General features: G+C 40.1%; 1 protein-coding gene across 3 annotated transcripts in view; it reads right to left on the bottom strand.

The window, feature by feature from the left end:
* Positions 1-10,906: 10,906 nt before the first annotated feature.
* Positions 10,907-23,246, bottom strand: part of pard3bb (par-3 family cell polarity regulator beta b) — a 326,232-nt gene continuing 313,892 nt past the window's right edge. For all 3 annotated transcript variants that reach the window (XM_082176476.1, XM_082176477.1, XM_082176478.1), the window contains 2 exons: positions 21,375-21,451; positions 10,907-12,347 (listed from right to left, as the gene is read on the bottom strand). In XM_082176476.1, coding sequence (XP_082032602.1) covers positions 11,993-12,347; positions 21,375-21,451 — 432 coding nt within the window. In that variant the 3' untranslated portion in view covers positions 10,907-11,992. The remainder of the gene's footprint in view (positions 12,348-21,374; positions 21,452-23,246) is intronic.

The raw sequence follows: 23,246 nt of genomic DNA, 5'->3' as shown, positions 1-23,246 counted from the left end.
GTAAAACATGTTAGAAGATTCAATTATTTCCTCACAAAAGCAGTTTATTCAGCGTAGTGAAGCCTTTTCTCCATTGATATCCATAAAAAAATGGCCTTTGGTCTCCTTCCCTGCGTACCGACAAACCCGGAGCGTTAGCTTTAGCCATTATGCTTTTTTTGGCTAAAGGTTGCAGGCTTGCCTTCCTGTGGCTTTGCTCATGTAGATCTAAATTAGCTGGTTGAGTTGTGTTTGATCATGGGGTTGGAGCTGAATTTTGCAGGAAGGAAGTTCTCCAGGAGCAGGATTGGGCACCCCTGGTCAAGGAAAATCAACTGAGATATGAAATAAATTTAATTTGAGACTGGACTCTCAGAACAGGGATTCCTATCCATCCTGTGAGCTTCAATACAGCAGATTTATTTCTGAATAATCTGCAAGAACTTTCAGAAAGAAACAGGATCACAAACGTGTACACTCAAGTTCAGCAAACTTCCCTGCGAGTTGCAGCTCAGCGACATATGGGCCCTCTCCAGGGATCCAGGATAAACTGTGCAGCAACGCATCCAACTCAGACCTGCTAACTGAAACATGCACGTTAACAGCAGGAGAGACGGGTGGCGTAAGTATGAAAGAGAGCGAGCCAGAGAGAAAAGAACGCCAGTGAGTCTAAGCGCCGCAGTGCTAGGTGTCATGTTGTTTACATTCGCTCGGACACGGTTCTGTGTGTTCTCACCACTTATCTCTCTCTGAGTCAACAACAAGACGGAGCAGTCCCACATCGCACAGTGTTTCACTTCAACTGTCTAATTGTTTAAAACGGCCATTTTCCTTCTCCAAACATGTATATTAATCTCTTTGAAAGGGGTTTTTGAGAGATGAGCTCTAAAATATACTCAACTAAATGGACTAGACCTGTTGAATGCCCATTACAACCAAATTCCACCAGTGCTGTTATGAAACCGAGAGACACTAATTTCTGAAATATTTGTGTCTGAAACCTATTTTTAGCTTTATTTCACTGGCATGGACTGCAAATGGATATCAGAATACAATAACGATCTGTCTGTTTGGTTTCGCAGAAAAGAATGCGTTTCAATATGCCAGGATATAAACATTTTTCAGATTTTGAGCCAGTTGAGCATTTATGTAAGCAGGAACGAATTATACTTTGCTGCACAAACACTCTGTCTTGGTGTTCTCTGCTAGTCCGACACTTCAGACACACTGAAATTGCATTCATACTCCCAACTACAGTATTTTGCATTCCTGTTTTCCACACCATGTTCCAACATGAGCTCACCACACCATTTGAGAAGAGGACCGGAGAAGGCCAATATTCCTGGCCCTCTCAGCCACCAATCGGGCCAGAGAGATCTGACCCACAATGCTGTGTAGGAGGTTGCCATAGCAACTGTTTATAACAAGATGGCAATTGCCGTCAATGATATTTCTAAGGACACCCTGCTAGAAAACCCCCAAACCCAGCTCAGGAAGTGCATCTGTACGCATTTTAACCAGAGAGGATTTGAATTTACACCCTGTTAACAAGCAGGATAAGACTCTCCAACAGAGCGGATTAATGCGGAGAGTGCGTGAGAACGACAGAGCCTTGCGCCGTCTGGCTCCCGCACGGAAACTCGTCAACACCATCCGTTACCACAACGACTCCATCTCCTGTTCTCTCTGCGGTTTGAACTGAGCCAAACCAGTGGAAGGAATTTACCCTTTTATTTTGCCTATTTTTTATTTAAATATGTATTTATTCCGTTATCATGAGGCACCACAAAACAACACATGTTGGTAATCTAGGCTGTAAATTATGTGGTGGAAAATCCCTTTTCTGCATTTTCTCACCCAAATAGCTGTGTGAAGAACGTAAGCGATCTTCCAGTGGCGTAAATTGCGAGTTCTCTAAGGGTTGCTCAAGAGCTCTGTATCTGTGAGGAGCAGATCTAAATGGCTTTGCCTTTTCAAATCACTCCGCTTGGACACTTCAGTGGTTTTGGATTAGACTTCAACTTCCCTAATGCAAAACCATTTAAATACTAGCACATGTCGACGCAGACTATTTACACCGTCACTGGCAGCTGAAGAAATTCCAAGCGTTTTTTTTTTTTTTATGAAATTTACTCTCTGGAAATGAATGCCTTTTTGACAGTAATTGTAAGATTCAAGTACAGGAGTACGCAGACAGAATGCTCCCTAGACAGCAGTAACTGGGTGCAAAAACAAAGCAATTAGCTGTAGGCTCCAGTTGGCGAAGCGTTGCTCTAGTTGCACCGTGACGTGCGTGATGCAGAATGGAGCAGAGAAGAGTGCTGTGATCATGGCAGTAATGTCCAATCAGCCCAAATACACAGATAAAAATCTTTGTCCTGTTCAGAATTTGTGTGGTGCTTTTAGTGCTTTTGACGCCATCCATTTGCTTGTATAGCTCAATATACCAAAGCATATAACATACAACTTATAATATATGCATTTAAACATTTACTTTGTTCAACTTGCTATGATACACTGAAAATAAAATTGGTGTAGAAGAATTTTATTTACACACAATTAGCTAGTAAATTTTTCACGGCAAATAACACATTGGGCCCTATTTTAACGATCTAAGCACATGGTCTAAAGCGCAGGGCGCAAGTTCACTTAGGGCGTGTCCGAATACACTTTTGCTAGTTTAACGACGTGAAAAATGTTTGGCTCACGCGGCGTATGGTCTAAAAGGGTTGTCCCTATTCTCTTAATGAGTAATGGGTGTGTTTTGGGCGTAACGTGAAATAAACAAACCAGAGTCTCATCTCCCATTCCCTTTGAAAAGCCAGTTGCGCTCGCGCCGTGGCGGGTTGCTATTTACATGACGGAATTTGCAAGCGGAAAGACTGAACTCCAGAGTACTGGACCCCAGAGTGCATACGGATTTGCTCGTGCGCGAGGTTAAAGCGCGTGAACAGACCATCTACAGGTCAAGCCGGATTCCACCATATCTTTATGTAAACAATATTAATCTTTTACATTGTAATCCTTTTATTTTTTATATTTGGCATGTTTGTGTGCAGCTGTACGTGCATCCCTGTGTGTTTAATAAGCAGAGTGTACGCGCGGTGTGGACCCGCTATTATCTATTGACATCCATTAAAAAATTTAAATTAAAATAAACAGCCTCATGGTCTCCTTCCTGTTATGAATTGGTTGTAATAAGCACACGACTAAGCTGAATGAAAGGGAACAAGCTTTATTGATAAACTCGGAGAATAACACAGGATAAACACAACCACACTTCTTTAAACGAGGACGAAGAGAGGAAAAGGGAGAACTCAGGGTATTAATGCACAATACAAACAAAGGGAACTAATGAGATGATTAACAGACAACAGGTGAACATAATGACTAATCAGACAAAAGGTCAAATGATGGGGCAAAACATGACAGAACCAAAAACACAATGAAACAGAAAATAAGTAAAAGCTCTCCTCTAAGGGGCTGTTTACACGACACCGTTTTCAACTAAAAACGTGAAACCTTTTATGCGTTTTGGCCGTTCGTTTAAACACGACAACGACATTTTGGGTGCCTGAAAACGCAAAGTTTTGAGAAAAAAAAAAGTCACTTTCAAAGTGCAAGTTTTTGAAAATGATCTCTTTGTAAACAACAAAAACACGAATCTCTGAAGACGATGATGTCATGCACATGCATATTACGTGTTCAGCCTATAGTGTTTCATCGCCATCTAATGGCCTGGCAGCCGAATACAGGGCTTTTAGTCACGGATCCGTGTGAATGGGGATCGTTTTGACAATGGTGTCGTCTGTACAAGGAAAACTCAAGGGAAAAACTTCACCATTGCATATCGTTGTCGTGTAAACGTACCCTAAATGCTCAAGCTCTAATGTCGGTTGATTGGATGTCAATGTTTTAATCGATCATCAACTGGAAAAAATTATTCTGAAAGTAATTCCAACAATGTCGTTTTTCTGTGTCATTATCATTATGGCTGTGGAATTAGAACGATTATGAAAACTTTATAGTTTTTGTAATAGTTATTATCCTTGGTGTGAACGGGCCTTTAGTCCCTGCTGATTCAACTCAACTTAACTTTATTTATAAAGTTTCAAAACCATAAAAAAGGACCAAAGTGCTGTACATAAAATAGCATAAAACTGTAGCAAAAATTAAAGACATAAAATAACATCATACACCACAACAACAATCAAATCGTCCGTCATGAGATCGGTAGGGTTTAACAACTCTTTTGTATGCCTTGGAGCCTGATCATGCAGTGCTTTAAAACAAACAATAACACCTTATATTGGATTCTATATTTTACAGAGAGCAAATGAAGAGATACTATTACAGGTGTTATATATGTTCCCTTTTCCTGGTATTAATTAAAAGTCTAGCTGCAGCATTTTGCACATACAGAAGGCATGCAACCAATGATTCACTTATGCCTAAATTTAAGGCATTACAATAGTCCAATTGTGTAGAAAAAAAAAATAGCTTGCAAAATAGTCTCCAAATCTTTGGTTGAAAGAAAATGATGTGATTCGGCCAAAACATCCGTTTCTCCAGTGACAATTCTTGAGCCAACGCAGCGAAGATTTCCAATAGGGAAATACATCAAACTGGTAATCAAATTAATTAAATTAATTGGCTGAGGTTACACTGACTGTTTCCAGCACATTGCGTCCTTAATTAATTGAGGAAGCCATCACTTCAACATTTAAAAATGTACAAGGGAGATTGTGGGCTTATCTTAGTCATTTTGTGAAGAGCAAAGAACAGGAAGACCTCCCAAAACACAAAAACAGGAAAAAGGAGGGATTACCATTCTTAACAATCAAGGAAAGAGAGTGATTGAGTGAATGACTCAGCCGAGAACAAACTAGATGAGATCAGACTTGATTTCTGAATACAGGTCAATTTGTTCCTGTTTCTTTGCATTTTGAGTGAACGAGGCAACTTGCCTCTGTGACTCTTTTGCAATCAGCTCGCAAATTCCCTCACAAATAACATCAGCCTTGATGAAAGTGCGAGACGTGATGAAAGCTTGCTCGGTTTAGATGCCGAAAGTCTTGCACTCCAAAATAAGATGCCACATTCATAGTCATACCACTGTTTCTTCTTCTGCGTTAAAGACCATTTCAAATTACTGTCTACTCACTCACTATCTAAATCAGCTTGTTGTTGGTCAACTGTGTCTTAGGTTTTACTCAACGCCGGCCATGACCCTCGGGACTCTTTGGGCGAACCTGTATCATAAGACCCTTGGCAGCTAGCCTGACCACAGGAAGTAAAAAGCACAACAGCCTTCAGCTACTCTAGGAATGTGGGCCAACCTCAAGAGACAAAGGGAATATTGTATTCCTGAAAGGCCTAATAGAGAGGGAAATGAAACTATGCCAGAAATCTCGCTCTCTTTCCCAAGCTCTAATTCGTTCTTGCTCTCTGGCCATTCCTCTGCACCCTGCACAATATGTCTAGGTCAAGAGTGGGTATGGCAGGGAACCTCAGCCAGAAGGGAAACAGCTGCTCCGGTGTTTGCAAGCACCATTAGACTGATACGAGGACAGGAAATGGAATTTATACCGGCCAGATGCAACTGTGCTTTAATAAGGCTGAGCCAGGCATCTTAATACTATGCCTATGACCTTCACGGAGAATACATTTTCAGGGCTGGTATCAGTGATACTGTCGTCAGCACTGGTTTACACTCCTGCGAGCCTTACAGCGCAGGCATCGGCTTGCTATCGGGCCAGCGGCGTGACCGTGTGTTCTCCGTATCTCCAGGACTTCTAGGGTCTAATTCCAGAGGAAATGAAAGAGAAATGTGCATCAAGAAAGAGAAACAATGGTTGACGTTTAGACAAAACATGTCCCACTTTTGTCTTCCATTCTTTTTGAAAATAAGGCTTGATATTCAATTGGAATATTCTTAATACAAATGTGATTTCTTTTGATTTTCGCTTTATTTGATCAAAATTATGACATTATCACTGACTACCTGTCATCAGACCATAACTCATATATTATATATATAATTTACATGTATTACTTTTTTATTTTTATCTTAAAGAAACATTACTATGTCCCGGCACAAGGAAAAATACATTTATTTATGAATGACTTTTTGTCAACACCATGAGATATTTGTAAAATAATAATAATCAGGAAATATTTAAGTCAATCTTTATCTTGAAAATCCTTTCAACATTTTACCTTTTCATGAGTTCGACAACATCACACAGGCTGAAACCAAAATGGCTCCTGCATACAATAGATGTGTGATATTCAAAATATGGTTATTTTGTCAAATCCATATGCCATTAACACCATACAATTTTCTATCTAACTGTGGTGACAATTCAATATGGGGCTGAAAATCAGACTCAGAGCTTCTTGTGGTCTCAATTCATTCGTTCACTGAAGTGAATAGATTTATAAATATTTTACATTATTTTTGTATCCGAGACCGTGAGCACAAAAAACACCTATTCTGTGAGAAAATGGAAGAAGCGGGAGGTTGCACCCAAAGATAAGTGAATACCTCTGAACAAGTTGAACTGATTCAAAATAATTCCTTATGCACATAATCTGTTATTTTGTCAGGCTGTTTTGTTGCTGTACTCAATAATCCGTGTCAAGTCAATGTGACTTGGGCTTTTGAAAGCGTTTGTATTTACTGAAATCTCACAAAAGACAAATGTAAGGTTTTGAGCACCAGTAACTACAATACAAAAGCACCGCTGGCGACGCTGAACATTTCAGCTCAGAGCCGTGGAAAAGTTAAAATGAGGGTTTTTATGCTGCCGTTAAGCTGTAAAGCTCGAACAGAGGGACGAGAGGAAACAACTCCAGACTGTCTGTCACAACTGTCATAAATCAGATTCCCAGCATGCATTCACACACAGACAAAAAGAAGAAAACATTCAGACGCTTGCTTCCAATATAAAGTACATTTCCACAGGCACATTGTAACAGTTCTCAACAAAATTTCCACTGTCTCAGAAGATAACATCTTCAAACCAAAGAACTGCTTGAGTTGCAAATACTTCAGACCAGAGACTTTCTGATATTGAATTAGAAGGAGAGACAGATTGTGAGAGGGAGGAAGAAAGACGAACAGAACTTAATAAAAACAAAGCTTCAGTCTAACGTCTCTAACATTACGCGTGAGCCTAATCACCTTTTTTTGCTTTATCAAATTAAATTAGTATCAAATTAATGACTCGTGTTAAAGAAATGATCCGTAAGCCTCTGAACGTGTGGCACGAATGACAGCACAATAATTTGATCGCAGTGTGTTAGAGTCATTCAGCATATCTACAGTATTGGAGACGCTTCTTCATCACCAAAACAAGCACCTCGGACTCTCTCTCTTTCTCTCCTGTCAGCCGTGACAGCGCGTGCAGCCACACTAAATGGAAATGTATAATTACGGCGGACTCAAATGCTAATTAAAACTTTGCCTAATAATAATTTTCATAATTACACATCCCAAATGGATTCTGGGAGAGACCAACGTCTAGGCAATTATGGCGGCGTGGCGTAGGCCTACTTTCTGCCTCTGAGATAAATGAGCCATCCACACACAAGAATAACGAAAACTCATCGCAAAACTACAGACAAACCTTGAACGAATGATATGGGAAATTATTTTCCCATAAAAAAAAGTTGACAGGGACATAAAAACAGGAATTATAAATATAATATCATTAGCTTGTAAATCATCAACAGTAGCAAAGAAAGCACACAAATTAGTGAGAGCGAAATACGGTGTGACACAGCACAATCAATCACAACGCACAGCCAATCAGAAGAGTTCTCTCTTTTTGAACTCTTTCGCAGCTTAAAGTATTAAACCAAACATATATTTAGGATTTTCATAAACTCCATATCCGTGTTGCTTCTCAGGATGGCATGTCTGGCTTTTTATGGGTTTCCTTGTGGAACTTTTTTTTTTTTTTTGTCATTTGATATCCAAATTGAAACTTGCACAATAAGTTTCTTCTAGTCCATGCATGTCCTCATCGGGAGGGAACAAACGTGAGCTTAAGAGGCGACGTAGCACTGTAGCAGAAATTGACGCTTTTTCGTCTTAAAGGCAGGGTAGGTGATTTATCCAGATAATATATATATATATATATATATATATATATATACACACACTCACCTAAAGGATTATTAGGAACACCTGTTCAATTTCTCATTAATGCAATTATCTAATCAACCAATCACATGGCAGTTGCTTCAATGCATTTAGGGGTGTGGTCCTGGTCAAGACAATCTCCTGAACTCCAAACTGAATGTCAGAATGGGAAAGAAAGGTGATTTAAGCAATTTTGAGCGTGGCATGGTTGTTGGTGCCAGACGGGCCGGTCTGAGTATTTCACAATCTGCTCAGTTACTGGGATTTTCACGCACAACCATTTCTAGGGTTTACAAAGAATGGTGTGAAAAGGGAAAAACATCCAGTATGCGGCAGTCCTGTGGGCGAAAATGCCTTGTTGATGCTAGAGGTCAGAGGAGAATGGGCCGACTGATTCAAGCTGATAGAAGAGCAACTTTGACTGAAATAACCACTCGTTACAACCGAGGTATGCAGCAAAGCATTTGTGAAGCCACAACACGCACAACCTTGAGGCGGATGGGCTACAACAGCAGAAGACCCTCCGGGTACCACTCATCTCCACTACAAATAGGAAAAAGAGGCTACAATTTGCACGAGCTCACCAAAATTGGACAGTTGAAGACTGGAAAAATGTTGCCTGGTCTGATGAGTCTCGATTTCTGTTGAGACATTCAGATGGTAGAGTCAGAATTTGGCGTAAACAGAATGAGAACATGGATCCATCATGCCTTGTTACCACTGTGCAGGCTGGTGGTGGTGGTGTAATGGTGTGGGGGATGTTTTCTTGGCACACTTTAGGCCCCTTAGTGCCAATTGGGCATCGTTTAAATGCCACGGCCTACCTGAGCATTGTTTCTGACCATGTCCATCCCTTTATGACCACCATGTACCCATCCTCTGATGGCTACTTCCAGCAGGATAATGCACCATGTCACAAAGCTCGAATCATTTCAAATTGGTTTCTTGAACATGACAATGAGTTCACTGTACTAAAATGGCCCCCACAGTCACCAGATCTCAACCCAATAGAGCATCTTTGGGATGTGGTGGAACGGGAGCTTCGTGCCCTGGATGTGTATCCCACAAATCTCCATCAACTGCAAGATGCTATCCTATAAATATGGGCCAACATTTCTAAAGAATGCTTTCAGCACCTTGTTGAATCAATGCCACGCAGAATTAAGGCAGTTCTGAAGGCGAAAGGGGGTCAAACACAGTATTAGTATGATTCCTAATAATCCTTTAGGTGAGTGTATATTTTTTTGTTATGCTGGTTGAAAGTCTCTTCACATATGTGGATGTCCTGATAGCAATCACTAAGGTAAGTGGTCTAAATGTATCTTCTGTGGAAGGTGTAGTCTGACCATAAAATGTTCAATCAATAATGTGTAAACATATGTAGCCTATTTCCATACCTCCGCACACCCTGCTCGCTCAAACACACACCATGCACGAGTTAATGCTGCCTTCACGTGCTATCAAGATGATTACTTGTGATCATGAGAACATTGCATTCAAATTGTGACGTGAGAGTGCATTCATGTCCAATTTTTTAACTACTGTAGGAAACTAGAATTTACGATGATTCAGATAGCATGTGAAGGCAGCATAAGGCCCATTAAGGCCAACTATAAAGATAATGATCAAGATATAAAAATAGTTCTCAATATTAAAGAATAGTCCACATCAAAGCTATAACGATGTTACAGATTTGTTATAGATATAGATCTGATTTTGAAGGGAGGGTGGGTTAAGAAATGATCAGGGTTCAAGGTCGTTATGTACATTGTCATTTTTGTGTATAAACATGTATATTTTTGTATACCGTACTTTATTATTATTGCTGCATTAGGGATTCCAATATAGCTGCAGAGCAGAGGGACATCTTCCTTTCTTTTAACTGCCGTAATGTTATAAAAATCATAATTTGATAACTCTTTTTATGTTCTACAAGTCTGAACAACTTGAGGACGAGAAGACAATGACAATGCTTATTTAATTTTATTGCCAAACAATTTTAGACAATGTTTTTAACCAACAACTTATAAAGAATACAAATAATTTTTCAATTGTATATTTGCACTTGGCTCTGAAATCTTAAGGTGAATGTGTCCATAACCAATAGTCAGACTTTTAAAAGTCAAGGTGTCCAATTTTTCTTTAAATACTTTCATCTTTCCATTTTAATGCGATACTAAGTCACGTATGTTGATTTTATCGACAATTGAACATACTGTAGTGCTTTCAGTACTGCTTTGTTGTTTCATTGACCTTGAGTTGACAATTTATTGCTGAGCCAATGGTGTGAATTTGGGATGGAAAAGGGATTGTGGTTGTGAAACCTGCTTAAAACATTTTTCGTAATGTCATTTGATGCCGCTAGTGGTCTGATATGACTTCATTCAGTAAATGCCGATACATACACTAATGTCTCTTTCTCTCATTCTCATTCCTCTTCTGCACAGAGCTCTAATTAATCCCGAGCAGATAATGTGGTGTGCGGCCTTTGTAATTATCACACAAAACTCTTCATTCTCCAATAGCCTGAATTTCATCTCAAATTTAAAAATTGGACCGTAATCACAGATGCATATCACCTCTTCATCTTAATTGATAATTACTGCTGTGTTAATTTGCAGCCATCTATTATCACACATGCAGGTATAGCTTTTATCAGGGGGCTGGGAGATCAAATTGAATCATACAGGAGGACTATTCGTCAAGTTCAGTGATTCTCCTCCTCAGATATGCAGCTAGAGGTAAGTTTCAAAGTTTTAAAATGACAACTATGGCGACTAATTGTTTCAAATGCATATTTATTGAAAATGTGTTATATAAACGACAACATTTTGTACATAGTATTAATGTATAAAGTGATACTAGGTGCACAGATCATTCTGTTTTGTAAAAAGTTACATAGAAGGTTCACATGATTATCGCATTCAATAATACTTTTATTTATTATGTTGCCTGAACTCTGAATGCAGAGAGAGTTTTTTTTTGTACCAAAAATACATGTGAAATCATTAAACATGAAATACTATCAAAAAAGTAAAGAATCTTAAAACAAACCCCATTTTTGTGGGATAAAAAGGCAGGCAGCCCATTCATAGGTGTGGATTCAGGTGGGAACGCTGAAAGCCCAGGAAGATGTGCGGTTCTCATCCTTCCTCAGTGTCAGAGGTTCTTTTGACTCTCCTTTCCTTTTCCTGAAAAACAACCTCTTTTTCTTCATCTTCCACTGTTAATATGACTTCACATTCAGGACAATTATCACGAGTGCTACGATGTACTGTGGTATTTTTCACATAATATTCCAGACTTACTAAAATAGTATGAAATAGAATGAAATAGTTGTACTTTCTGTTATGCATGATCAAATCTGTGTAACAAAGTTAATATGCTAAGCTGCAGTTCATAGTGACACGTTGTTTTGCATCTCATACAGTGGCTTAATATCCTTCCGTAATAGAAAACTAAATTCAAATAGAGTATATGGAGTGCTCTAAAATAACGCCCTTTCATCCTTAAACGTGCAAGCAGACAAACATTAGTATAAATACACCACAGTTTCAAATTACCATTGTAAAGATTGTACAATAATGTGCCAATAAAAAATGGTGCTGGAATGTGTTTATAACTGGATCTAGCCGATCATTTAAAGGCTAACATTTAGCCTACAAACACAAAAACATATGGAGGGACCGTCTGAGTGGGACTGAGCTACATGTGAATCAATGCTAATATGTAGCTTTGGCTATTAAGACGGATATTACCCACAAAATTGTTAGTAAAAAACACGTAAACACCTGTCCAAAACGGTGGGCCCACTGGTGCTTGCTCTAGAAACATCGTACACAAGGTAAAAAACAAATGGTGAGGTTAAACAGCTGCCGTCATTGGACTCTTCTGTCTCGGGTCTGAGTGTCGTGCCTCTCCGTACGCGTAGCGCTCTGGGCTGCTGTTGCGGTAGCCCCCGCGGTTCATGGTCTCGAAGCGAGGGCCTCGGAGGGGTATGGTGGGAGAAGGGGGCACATCCTGCCGGAGGGGGCCTCTCTGCTGCGGAGGAGGGTGATAGAACCCTGAGTCGTTCTGCCGAGGGTCCACCGGGTGAGGGTAGTTATCCCTGGGAAGGTAGCTGGGGTGGTAGCCTGACTGTTGGTTTGGGTAGTGCGAGGGGTCCCTGTGTCCGGCCCACGGCTGCACTGGATACTCAATAGGTTCGACTGGTGCTCTTCTGCAAGACAGGAAAGTTAAAGGAAATAAAGTTAGGATCTGGAAGGTGATGGTCAGTGTAAGCATGACTTTCCATGATAAACATGATTTGAGCTGTTTCAAGCTCTTCAGGAGTCTGGATCATTGACCACATAACGAACACTGTTTGCATTAAGCAAGTGAGTGATCGTTACCTATGAAGGAACCTATGAAGAGTGCTTCGAATTAGTCACTTGAGATTCTCTTTTAGTTAGAATGCTACCTTAAAAAGTAGCTACCTATCAGTGACGAGGCCAGAAATCTTTAAATGAGTGGACCTAGGTCAAACAGGGTGGACCTTAATGCCTACTCTTTACATCATTTTACAATACATGGGGATAAAAATAATTTGACAATTAAGATTAGATAAACGTGATTTATTGTTAGCCAAAATTTGTATGAAAACAACAAAATCCAACAAAAAGAACAACAAAGGAAAATAATCATAGGCAGAGCGGGTGTAAGGCTGAGTCTTCCCCTGGACGACTGGAGTTGCTCACTCAAAACACTACCTGCTACTGCTTCTGATCACTATTAGAGGGAAAGCTACTCATAACTGCTGGTCTAGGATTTTTTTTTTTTTCCTAGTAATAGCATATTGGTGATTTGGCAAATGATCCAGTGCATATCTGTGTTTGCGCTCTGGAAAGCATCAAAGGTTTCTATTTACAATGCGCTTTTGCGTGTTGAGCAATGTAGCCAATCACTAGGAGCTTAAAGAGTTGGATCTGCAGGTTGTACGCTAAAATGCTGCAGGGATAAGGTGCCTGAGGTTGAACAGATAATACAGTAACCCCCTAATCCGACCAGTGGCATTTTGTGGAGAGTGAGAAGAGACGGAGGGAGGGAGAGAGTGAGTGAGTCCCAGTATCATGATCCTGTGTTACATGTGCTGAGGCAAGCGTGACATACCAAGGACCTGCAACATAAACATTTTAACACGTCTCAAGCACATACAAAGTCTGGGACAGGGACTGACATGCGGTCAGAGTCCCTGGAGACAGTAGACAGTCGGTCATCTCTGGTTTCCTCACACTGGCTGATTAGGGTATATTCTCCGCTGTAAGGCGAGACACTGCGCCATAATTCAGCAAGGGGTCACCTTTCATAGCACAATTCGCATTTTTTCCGGCTCTTGCGCTGCTGTGCCCTGAACACAGAGTTCCAGAGGCTTTAGCTGGCAGTTACATTACACCTCGGCTGAAAAACGGCCAGATTGAGGCCGATGAGAACGAGAATGAAGACACAATCAGGCAGAGGGCAGTACGCTCGCCCGCTCGCGCTTGACTGCAGAATCAGCTGTCTTCCACACTTTCTTTGATGATTATAAAGTTTAAAAGAGTTATTTGTAACATTATAAATGTCTTTCCTGTCACTTTTAATCCACTTATAATCTAACTGACCCCAAACTTTTGAATGGTAGTGTATATATTTTAGTGTAGTGCCGAATCAGCTGTCTTCCTTCCCCTCCTTCCCATTCTCGTCATACCTCAGGCTAGTATCAATGACAGCCTCGGCATGCCAGATGTCTTAAGGAGCCTGGATCGTTGTGTTCTACTTTCCAGACCATCCCCATTAACTTATTTACGTGCACGACATGTCCGTGAACAAGCTTCCCGTCTGACGGCTCTCTGCAGTATCAATTAGCTACTTTTAGTGCAAGACGGCCTGTGTATGTGTTTCACACGTATTGCTTTACTCCTACTGAATGTGGAAAACATCAGTCTGAATGCCCTTGATGGAAAGCGCACTCTTTCGCTGTGGTCTGGCTTCCCACTAAGGGAGGGTTTCCTGAAGACCTGGAGGGCAAGAAAACAGGCATTCCAAAAATCATCAGCATCCTCTTAATCTCTCCAAAGCTGTGACCACCCATCCAGCGGGACAACTGGGCGTCTGGATGCACGCACTCCCTCCTGACCCTCTCAGTCAAACATTCGCATATCATTGGCTGTGACGTCACAGCCTCAACAGTCTCAGATAAGCAGTGTGTGTTTGCAAATTGGTGGCCAGTGAAGGCCAAAATCATCATTACTGCTGGAGATTATCAGCTTTACCACATACGGTGGCTGCCTCCACCTGGTTCTGCCAGCTCATCTCAAGTCCAGAACATTAACAATTAATCTTTCTACAAATTAATCTAATACAAAACACATAGCCCACAGTTTTGATGAGGCTATAGGGACGGAACGACACAAGAGGCCTAGTGGGGTGAAAAATGTTCCACTGTGAATACGAGCAACAGCTGGGGAAACCAGTGGCACTGTCCATTTCACTTTCCATGAGCAGGGTACAAAATAGGGCCTGAAACTGCCTTTTTTTTTTAAATGGTCAGTGTATGGAGGTCCTTGAACTTCAGAAAATATTGAATGTTAACCTCAAAAGTTTTATTTTCTATAGGTTTTCCCATTTTTTAAACCCTGTTGTAATTCAGTTGTCCCAACTTTTGAGACATAATATTTGAAAGAAATGTTCTTCCTAAAAATTAACATTAAATAAACATCTATAATAAAATAAAAATATATAAAATAAAATAAACAAGGTTTGTGTTATAAATGTGAGACATTTCTGGTCAAATTCCAATTAGTTAATATTCTATAGAATATGGGCCCTATGATACACCCGGATGCTAGTTTCACCCCAGCGCAGTTATAATTTTCACGTTGTGCGGCATGTTGTTTAAATAGCAAATGCATTTGTGCCGAATTTCCGGCTTTTTGTGTTTTCACTGTTATACGGTAGGGGGTGCTATTAGGCAAAGAGTACTGAATCTCCTGATCAAAACACAGGCGAAGAAGAAGCAGAAACAAGCGATATCATATGTAAGCATATGCATATGTAAAGTAACCCGATCATCAACATTAAACAGCATATAAATCAAAACTGCCTAATGAATGAAATGTCGACCCAGGATGAGCTATAGGACTGTGCAGATTTGGGGGTGTTGATGGACTTGATCTACTCCATCTATATTTTGATTATCGTTCTGAATCCCATCCAGACGTAGTAGGACAAAAACTCAGCTTTTTGCTCAAAATGTTGCTTTTTTATGAAACTTTCCCACATTCAAGTGTTGATAAAAAAGGAATGCATGTTTGTTTGTTTAAAAGCAGAAGGTCTGTTCTTTCTTTTGATATAATGCTTATTCAGATATTCGTAATATTCTGGGGGCCATGGAACTTTCGTGAAAATGATAAAAAATGCTGCCGGTGGCTGGCAAAAAAAAAAAAAAAAAAAACGGTGGTGGGGAAAGAGTTAAAATATTTTGTAGAAATAAACATTAAATCTACTATAAAATAAAAATAAATCAAACAGGTTTCTGGTGAAATTTCTTGTAAAATTAGTTAATATTCTATAGAATTTAGTTAATATTCTATCAAATCTATCAAGAAGTTCAAGACCAATTGGAACAGGCTAAAGTTGCAATTTTTAAAAGACATTTTATGAGTTTAAAACTAGGACACCAAAGTGTACCATATTCCTTTAACGTGCCTACAAGTATTATACTTATTTAATTCTGACCCCTCATGCCTCGCCTTTAAAAAAAAGAGAAAGCTGGGAAAACAGGAAGAGGCATCAAGTTATTTGGAAAAAGCATGTAGTCTGAGGATCAGTAAACAAGTTAGGAAGTTAAGAAACATTAAACCCATTATTTTCTAAGTATCTCATGGCAGTAAATTTAGTATTCAGTCCGTGAAATCCTGATTTTTTCGTACTAAATGTGCTACAGTGGTATGTGGCCCACTGGGACACATTTCCCTCCTGGTTTAAAGACTCTGTGCAATAACTTTTGGAGCTTGGTTGGGAATAAGACATTCTTGATGTGCAGTTATTTAAATGGTTTTGCGGGCTCAACAGCTGGGAGCAGCTGTTTTGAGCAACATGGACCTTAGTCAGGGTGGACGGCATATTTAATGACTTGAATGAAAATGAAGCTGTGAGGGACAGTACAGGCTGTTCAATAAGACATACTGTGTCACGGCGATGGGTCAGCTGCCAAATAAAATATACATAATTAACTGAATAATATATATATATTTTAATCTATTTATTTAAAAATCTGCATCGGGAGGAGTTGTCTCCTTGGGAAGAGTTCTGGACACATATTACAGTAAGGTCTCAAAATGAGTAGATAACCACTTTGTATTTTGTCTTGTACTGTATTTTATTTCATGGTCAAAATGTGCCTGTAGAAACATATCCCTGTAATGTTTTACTCCTGTCACCTATCAACCTTCAAAAAAAAAAAAAAAAAAAAAAAAAAAAAAAAACCTGCATCGGCATCAACCCCGAATAAGCACCACAAAAAAAGGCAAAAAAAAAACAAAAACCTACCACATACAGTACCTCAAACATTTTGAGCTTTACAAAACCATTCAGAATGATTACGGCATGATTCTCTTTTGATAGCCACATGGATATAAACAGTGCAGACTAAATTAGTCCCCTGGGAAACTCCTGCAACGTAAATAGCTAAAAAACAAAATGATCCTCCTTTACCCAATGAACAATGAAAGGTATATTAAAAATCTGCCGCTAGTTCTCCATCATGCAGTGAGCAGAAGCAGGCAAAATTATATTCTGGGACTGTTTTACCATTACTTTCAAATGGTGATGACAGCCATAAGCCAGCGTGTTATACACGGAGACATCTTCACTGTCTCAGGCTCTTCATATCAGCCAAATTCCAAAGCGAGTAAGAGACTGCTGTCTTCATCTGGGCTTCCTAACCACATTAAGCACTTATGAAACTTGAGGTAACAAAGTTTCCCTCCTAAAATGAGATTTCATTACCAACTGAATGACTCTTTAATGACAGAGAAGCCAAAACAAAAGAGCAATATAGGTAAAGTGAGAAATAATGAATGATAAACGGTTCCGTCGTCCATCACCAAAGAGAAAAGAGGAAAATAAACAGAAGGTGCCAGCTGCTCGCTCCTCAAACCTTCATCCTGGAACATCAACTCAAGTGTCTGATTGGTGAATGTTGTCTAGTGAACGTCTGTTATCTCGTTTTTTGGCGTTTTCACTGAGGACTGTCATGTTCTGCTGCCTGTAAAGCTCCTCGCTTGAGGAGTTTGTAGCTGACAATCATTTTTTGACACATGTAAACATTCAAACCAGAGTATCCTAGCTATCCTAGACAGGAGCTGCCGTAAAATAAGAGCCATGTTATGGAGATTACATCAGAGCTCCTATAGTGCACCTGGCTGCAGAAGTAACACCATGGACCATCTGAGGGTCATGCTGTTTATTCAGCTGCCCTCGGGAATCACGCACCTTACCCTCGCGCACACACAGACACATACACAAACACGCGGCCTTACTGACCCCTGGCCGTCATATAACACCGGGTTGGCTCCCACGGAGAGGACAAGTCCTGGAAGGATTATTTGGTTAGTATTCTAGCCTTACATTAGGAGTGGAGAAACCGAACACAACATTCAGCTCTCATAACAAACTTGGTTAACAAGATAGGTGTCTATCCATCAGAAATGTTATTGTACGGCCTAGAATGTAATTATACAAATTAGGAATGATATTAGGCTTAAAAACTGATTATTTTGCCACATCTAATTGAATTTCAACCTTAAATCGACTGCTTTAATATCTGTGGTAACTGAAGATTCGCATCACAGATGGCTTTGACAAAAGGGAAGTGAAAATGAGCAACTCTTTTACTCTTACTCTTTTACAACACTCAGCCTTGAGAGTGTGAAATGAATAGGCGTCTGTGTGTATGTGGGAGAACTGTATGAAAGGTGTATGACGGGTCTTACATGTCTTCAAAGATGAGTCAGGCGGTTAAGTGGTCTCATTCTCGTGAAGTCTGAAATAGATCCGTGGATTTTGCAGATCCTGCATCTCAGGCTGAGAATGCCCAAGCATGAATAATACCTCCCTGAAACCGTGCCAAATGCCCAGCTATTCCAAAACCTCAAAGCAAATTCTGAGCGCTGAATGAGTAATGATTGAGCGCATTTGCCGTAGCAAGTGAAACCATCAAAAAATTTCCGCCAGCTTCATTTAATCATTAGCCTAATATTCTCCATCTGCTACCTGCCCAGTGTGGTAATGGACGCCGGGGTTGAACGGTGCTAAATGAGGTTCGCTCTGTTGAAGTCACGCTTTGCGTGCTTGTCCTGCTATTGGACAGGACACGGTCTGGGCAGAAGCTTGCAGTTTGCAGCTTATCGGACACCTATGTGCTCACCTGCGGGAGACTCCGAACAGCAATCAGCCATCATGTCTTTTTGATGCCAACGACAATTTACAAACCTGACGCGCCTCGCAGGAGGAAGAAAATTTCATGAATTTCAGAAGGAGACTAGAGAAGGAAAGAAAAGGCAGGGGGAAAAAGTGAGAAATCGGACGACAGGTTGAGGAGGTCCAGCCTAGCACAGATGGTGGGTGTTGGTTGCCAGGGCAACATTGAACAGGCAGAACAATGAAAATATGGCATTATTTTCAGAGCTCTCATCAAATGTAACCTTCTTCCCTCATCATGAGCTCTTTTCTGGCATTTGCAGCATTGAAACTGACAGCTCGCTGCCTAATATAAAAGAAACGAGAACGATTTACTGTCATTTGTACAAACTGCTTCAACAGAGTCTTTTAAGCTTTCCTAAGGTTTGACAACAGCCAATTTTGCACTCATTTAGACCGCAAACACACTAAGGGCCCTATCTTACACTCGGCGCAATGCAGCGCCAAGTGTGATGCAAGTGTTTTTTGCTAATTTCAGTCCGAAGCAGTTATCATTTTCACATCCTGCGCCAGTTGTTTAAATAGCAAATGCATTTGCGACCATTTGTGCGCCCATGGGTGTGCTGGTCTGAAAATGAGGTGTGTTTTGGCACATTGTTGGCACGTTGCTATTTTGAGGCGACTTCGCCATTGACCAACTGAAACCTGGTCTAAAGTCAATGGTGCAAGATTTTTTTTTTTAATTTAAAGAGCGCGTTAGTAATGTGCGCCTATAGGCGGGTCCACAAATTGCGTACACTCTTCTTATTAAACACACAAGGATGCACGTACAGCAGCACACAAACATGCCAAATATAAAAAAAAAAAAAAGATTACAATGTAAAAGATTATTATTGTCTACATAAAGATATGGTGGAATCCGGCTTGTCCCGTAGATGGTCTGCTTGCGCAATTTTACCTTGCGCACGAGCAGTTCCGTTTGTGCTCTGGAGACGCGTTCGGTCTTTCCACTATCAAATTTCGTCATGTAAATAGCGAATCTGCCATGGCGCGAGCGCAACTGGCATTTAAAGGGAATGGGAGATGAGACTCTGATTGGTTTAACGCACGTAAATCGCAAAACACACCCATTAGAGAGAATAGGGACAACCCTTTTAGACCGTGCGTCTGGCGCACCGACCATTTTTCCCGTCATTAAACTACCAAAAGTGGATTCGGACACGCCCTAGGTGAACTTGCGCCCTGCGCTTTAGAGCATGCGCATAGATCGTTAAAATAGGGCCCTAAGAGGTAACACAGAACGTTCTTGATGAGGCAGAATAAACAATTAGACCATTGTGACCGATCTAAAGAGCTCTGGGAAGGCCACCATCAGAAAAGCCAAAGAGTGTGGGACTAGGGGGAGATTTAGCGGGGTGTTTCTTCGTTTTTTAAGAAAGGAATTGGTTAGTCTTAAAGTGAAAGATAGGATGAGGAAGAATGACTGATTGTGATTGATTTGTCCACTAAAGAACAGCTCCAAAAATGTACCTCTTGACCAGAGTTCATTGAGATGGGCCACCATCTGTGCATTCATCACCCAATTATCACTAAAACGGTCCAATGAAAGCCCTAACACAATGAAACACAACTTTGACTTGCCCAGTTAATCCAATAATCTAGAGGCAGGTGGTGAATGGACCTTCTGATTGGCTGATCTCGAGCTGAGCACACTGGGTAATTAGTGGGTGTATCAATGTACTAATGGTTATAATTAGACACACACGGAGGAGCTGCACGCTCTCGCGACCAGGCCAACCTTCAGCTGACTGCAAAAACCAGTGACCTCGGTGTGGGCCGGACACAGAGTTCGGGATGGTGTAATAATGAAAGCGAGGGTCTGCCACAGGCGTTTTTGGCCCAGGTTTGGCCCCTTTTTTGCGTCAGCACAAAAAACACATAGTACCCTAATGGATCTAGAGACTAACAGAGGTGAGGAGCGTTATTTAGAAAGGAAATGGCTTTGAAAGTAGACCCTGGGGTGGTTGATACTAAAATCTGTTGCGATAAGCCATTTTGCAGGAGTGAAATCTTAGTTCACCCATGTAATGATGCTGCAGGGAAAATGATAAATACTTTATAAGTGTTTTAGCATTTTATTTCAATTCAATGAGTGCAATTAAAGTGCCTCGCCAACACTTTTAAAAGTTCATCACTTGCAAGTTTTAGATTTCTTAATGCGTCTCATTTGTTATCAGTTATCCGTTTATAGTCTCCTACAATCATGTGATGACAGATCCACACTTACATGTGCCAAACTCATAAACCGTGACCCTCACACTAACACCAGCGCTGTTTAAACAGACCAGAGAGGGCAAACAGGCTGTGGACTTTACGAGCCAACATTCACGCCTGTGCGCTTGCCTGTTTGTTTGCGCTGGCCGTCGTGGTCGGTCGGGCTCAGCAAACACGGAAAGATGTGATTGAGACCGATAGAAACAACGGAGGAGAAAAAGACAGATAGAAAAAGGCAGCCGTAACTTTAGACGGCTCCTGAAATGTGCTCTGTGATCAGGTTACAGAGCTGCGACCGCATGGCCGTCTCCCCGGAGAGGATCAGGTGAATTCCCAGGATAGGAGGGCCTCAGAAGGCAGACACTCCAGATTTAATTATACGCATTAAAGAGGATTATTCAGCTCTGCATGAGAGAGACAGATGACTACCTGCTCTCCCCCCTCTCTTCCTTCTCGCCTTCTACTTTTCTAGCTTTCCATCTCTCCCCGATTTGTCACGAAGGATGCGGGATTAATGACTTGATGTTCTTACCTGGGCAGGGAAGCGTACTGTCGCTCGGCATCCTCATATCGTGGTGTCAGTCTGGGGTCAGGGTTTCTCACTGGCATCTGGTAAAGGCCAAGAAGAGAGCAGAGTGAAAAAGAGACGAGGATGTTTACATGACACATCATATTATATTAGACTGCAATACAGCTACTGCGGTATACACATGGGGGTGTGGCGGTGTCAACAGTATAACAGTATATACACAAAGCATGTTGTACATAATGTTTCAATGTGAGCAATTTTGGCTACTACTGACATAATCAAATCAATATCAAAAGTAGCTGTAAATAATGCTCAAAATATCACAACACTGGAATGCATTTTATATAGTTGACCATGATTTAAACATGTTGCATTGAACATTGCGCTACTCTTGATCTTCATACATTTTAACTTCTATAACTTAAGTAAATCTATATATTTACATGAGGAAATTATACTTGTTCTGTAAGATTTTTGTTTTTGAAAGTAGCCTCTTATCCACACCAAGGTTGCATTTATTTAATAAACAATACCGTAAAAACAGCAATATTGTGAAATATAATTACTATTTAAAATGAATGTTTTTGATTTCATTTATTTAATGTATTTTATTATATTATAATATATTTTATATTTATCCCTGTGATAGCAAAGCTGAATTTTCAGCATCATTACTCCAGTCTTCATTGTCACATGGTCCTTCAGAAATCATTTTAATGTTGATTTGCTTCTCAAGAAACATTTATTATTAATATTAATAGTTAACACAGTTGCTGATTAATGTTTTTGTGTAAACTGTGATGCATTTTTGTTCAGGATTCTTTGACAAAGATTATTTTGTAACATTATTTGTCTTAATGTCACTCAATTTAAACCATCCTTGTTAAATAAAACGATTAATTTAACTGAAAAAATAAATAAAAATCTGTAAAGATACTGTTCAAAATTTGTAATCATTTTCTGTGATTAATCATGCTATCTTAAGGTACTTACAATCAGAAATAACGTATATTTACCCATAGAATCATCAAATTAATGTAAATTAAACAAACTAAATATAATGATTTAATTATTATTTAATACAATATCTTATTTATTTGTTTAAGGTCACTATTGTGCCCGAAGAAGCACTAAACCAATAATTAGACAGATATAACACCATGTAATAAAACATGTCAAATATTTGATTCTAACTGAACTAATAAAAAAATACTGTGTGTGTGTGTATATATATATATATATATATATATATATATATACACACACACACACATATACACACACATATACATATATACATATATATATATATACATACATACATACATACATATACACACACACACATATGGGCAATTTTGTCCCCCACATTCAAAATACCTCTGGCATTTTTGCCATGATCCATGGTAAATTTCTCAAATTGGTGCTAAGACACCTACTCCACCCTAGGCAGACACCAATATCTGTCATGTCACATTACTGAAGAGTTAAGTGTAAAGCATGAATTATCATGCGAGCGACTCATTCAAAGCCACATTCTAGACCAGCGCTGGCCCTGTCACTCTCTCTGCATTCATCACAGAGTCACCTTCCCCCTGAAATACCTGCTGTGCCCTGTAATCAAGCCATGAAAGGCAGTGTGAGTTGCTCACAAAGGCTGCTTATTGGGGGATTTAGCACTGGGAGTCTTGGGGAGGGGGTAAAAAGCCAGATCCCAGATTGTGTTTCTGAAAACAGGATGAAGTCTAGCAGTCCTCCAACCCTCTTGGACTAAGCCTGACTCAAGCTCAAGGAAGAGCCAGATTAACTGTGCGCATTACATTAGCAAGATGAGCAATCTCTTAAAAGACCGGCTCCTCATTCAGCATGCAGATT

This window comes from Leuciscus leuciscus, assembly GCF_965113295.1.
Source record: "Leuciscus leuciscus genome assembly, chromosome: 7".
Classification (NCBI taxonomy): Eukaryota; Metazoa; Chordata; class Actinopteri; order Cypriniformes; family Leuciscidae; genus Leuciscus; species Leuciscus leuciscus.
The sequence above is the reverse complement of the archived record's forward strand: the minus strand, read 5'-3'. Positions and strand labels throughout refer to the sequence as shown.